The sequence below is a fragment of the Trachymyrmex septentrionalis genome, unplaced genomic scaffold, assembly GCF_001594115.1.
Source record: "Trachymyrmex septentrionalis isolate Tsep2-gDNA-1 unplaced genomic scaffold, Tsep1.0 scaffold35, whole genome shotgun sequence".
NCBI lineage: Eukaryota > Metazoa > Arthropoda > Insecta > Hymenoptera > Formicidae > Trachymyrmex > Trachymyrmex septentrionalis.
In genome coordinates this window covers 337,836-339,751 of record NW_017305514.1, presented here as the reverse complement: position 1 = coordinate 339,751, position 1,916 = coordinate 337,836, and the positions used below count along the sequence as shown (strand labels likewise).

Sequence of the window (1,916 nt, the reverse complement as noted above, 5' to 3'; positions counted from 1 at the left end):
TTATGTGCAATTCATACGTTAATTTTGGGCGCAGTTATTACCTGTCCCGTGCTTCTATCCCAGATTCTATAGACAGCTCTATATATAAGCACGAAAACAGAGATTACTTGGACTGTTACATTCATATATTCGGTACACTTTCATATGAGCTCTCAAAGAAAGAACAACGTAACGTGTGATGCAGGTGATGAGTTGCAAATTTTATTTACTGTTACAAAATTACTGTTACGCCATAAAGAATTATATGTTATTACATTATTTAACGATTAATTACAAAGATCTTTTAATATTTTTTTGAGGATCAAAAAGACTTAGATCGTGCAGCCAAGGTGTTATCTTGGAACAAACGGCTAATGTCGACGCTGGGACTTTGGCCCTTTCAATCCAACGATCTTATCTTCTCGATTAATTTTGGCTATTTTACTTTCCTATTGATTCTGGAATATTTGGACTTCTTTCTTTACATCGGTGATTTCGAGCACGTGATTATGAATTTGACAGAAAATATAGCATTTGTTCAGATGTTTGTGCGAATGAGTACGCTAAGGTTATATAACGATGAAATTGGTGAGGTCATAATGGAGGCCATGAAGGATTTTGATAAGGCAAATTATAAAACCACCGAAGAGATTAAGACATTCGTCACTTACTACGCTAAATCGAGGATCTTTTTTAAGCTGATGATGGTATTTGTCACAATAACGGCTTCGTCATACTATTTGACTCCGATTCTTATTATTCTCGGAAATGGAGGTGAGTTAGCTTTATTATATAACTTGATCTCAACATATTTGGAAGAATTATGTGAAATATGTGAAACAAATAAAGTCTCGTTAATCGGCAGTTTCGCATTTTTATTATGACTTGATTTTACAGAACGAGTTTTCATATTTTATGATGAATATTTTTTTTTATCTTCAAGTTTTCAAAATCTACGTATCTTCTTGAGTTTGAAAAATGTGCCAAAGGTAGAAACTTTATTAAACACGATTTTTTTAAACGATAGTATTAACGTCTCAGTTGAACATTTTCTCAGGATTACCCGAAATAGTGACCAACGAAAATGTGACTCAAATAATTTACCTATTGCCTTATCGTTTTCATCTGTTCTATGCGATTGAGAATATACGTACGTACACGATTACATACGCTTGGCAAATGCCGTTTGCTTTCATCAGTGCTTTTGGACAAAGCACCGCTGACTGTATCATGATTACCCTCGTCTTTCACATTTGCGGTCAGATGTCGGTTCTTGCTTTGCGCATTAACAATATAGATACCGAAGTCTGTGATTGTGGGCCTGAGATGAGACATGTGATGCTCATGCATATACGATTATTACGGTAAGCTCATGCATATGACGTAGAAGCTTTAGTTAAGAGCATGTATTGTTAAAAGTTCTCCTTTAGTTTTAACATATTAGTTAAAACTAAACAAATTTAAGCTTTCTCGTTTTTTGCCTAAAATAAAGATTGTTAGATAAATTTTTTATTTTTTTCGATTCTTTACTTACAAGAGAAACACAACTAAGTGTCATTCTCCGACTTTAATAAGTTATGCATATAAAAAAAATTTATATAATAAAAGTGTCTTTTATTTTTATGTATATTTTAACATATCTAAACTTATACATAAAATCGAAGAAGATATTTTGTTGTATACTTTTGTTAGAACTCTTTACTTTAACAATTGAAATTTGGAATAAACTGCTGCTCTGTTAGCAACTTTTATTTCAATAAATTACATTTATATAACTTGGATTTTCACAGAATGGGAAAGATAATAGGAAAAGCATTTAGTGCAACATTGCTGGCGCATCTTTTAGGAGCTACTTGTCTCGTAAGCATTCTTGGTTATCAAATGTTAACGGTAAGTCGATATATTGCAATGATGATTACATAAACATAATGTTTGAT

At 32.3% G+C, this 1,916-nt stretch overlaps 2 protein-coding genes across 3 annotated transcripts in view; one reads left to right on the top strand and one right to left on the bottom strand.

Moving 5' to 3' along the window:
• Positions 1-1,916, bottom strand: part of LOC108750283 (probable multidrug resistance-associated protein lethal(2)03659) — a 52,892-nt gene that overhangs the window by 31,100 nt on the left and 19,876 nt on the right. The gene's annotated exons all lie outside the window — the stretch shown is intronic.
• Positions 1-1,916, top strand: part of LOC108750285 (odorant receptor 10a-like) — a 6,164-nt gene that overhangs the window by 3,211 nt on the left and 1,037 nt on the right. Inside the window, exons 3-5 of the mRNA XM_018489641.1 lie at positions 300-753; positions 1,037-1,343; positions 1,770-1,869. Coding sequence (XP_018345143.1) covers positions 300-753; positions 1,037-1,343; positions 1,770-1,869 — 861 coding nt within the window. The remainder of the gene's footprint in view (positions 1-299; positions 754-1,036; positions 1,344-1,769; positions 1,870-1,916) is intronic.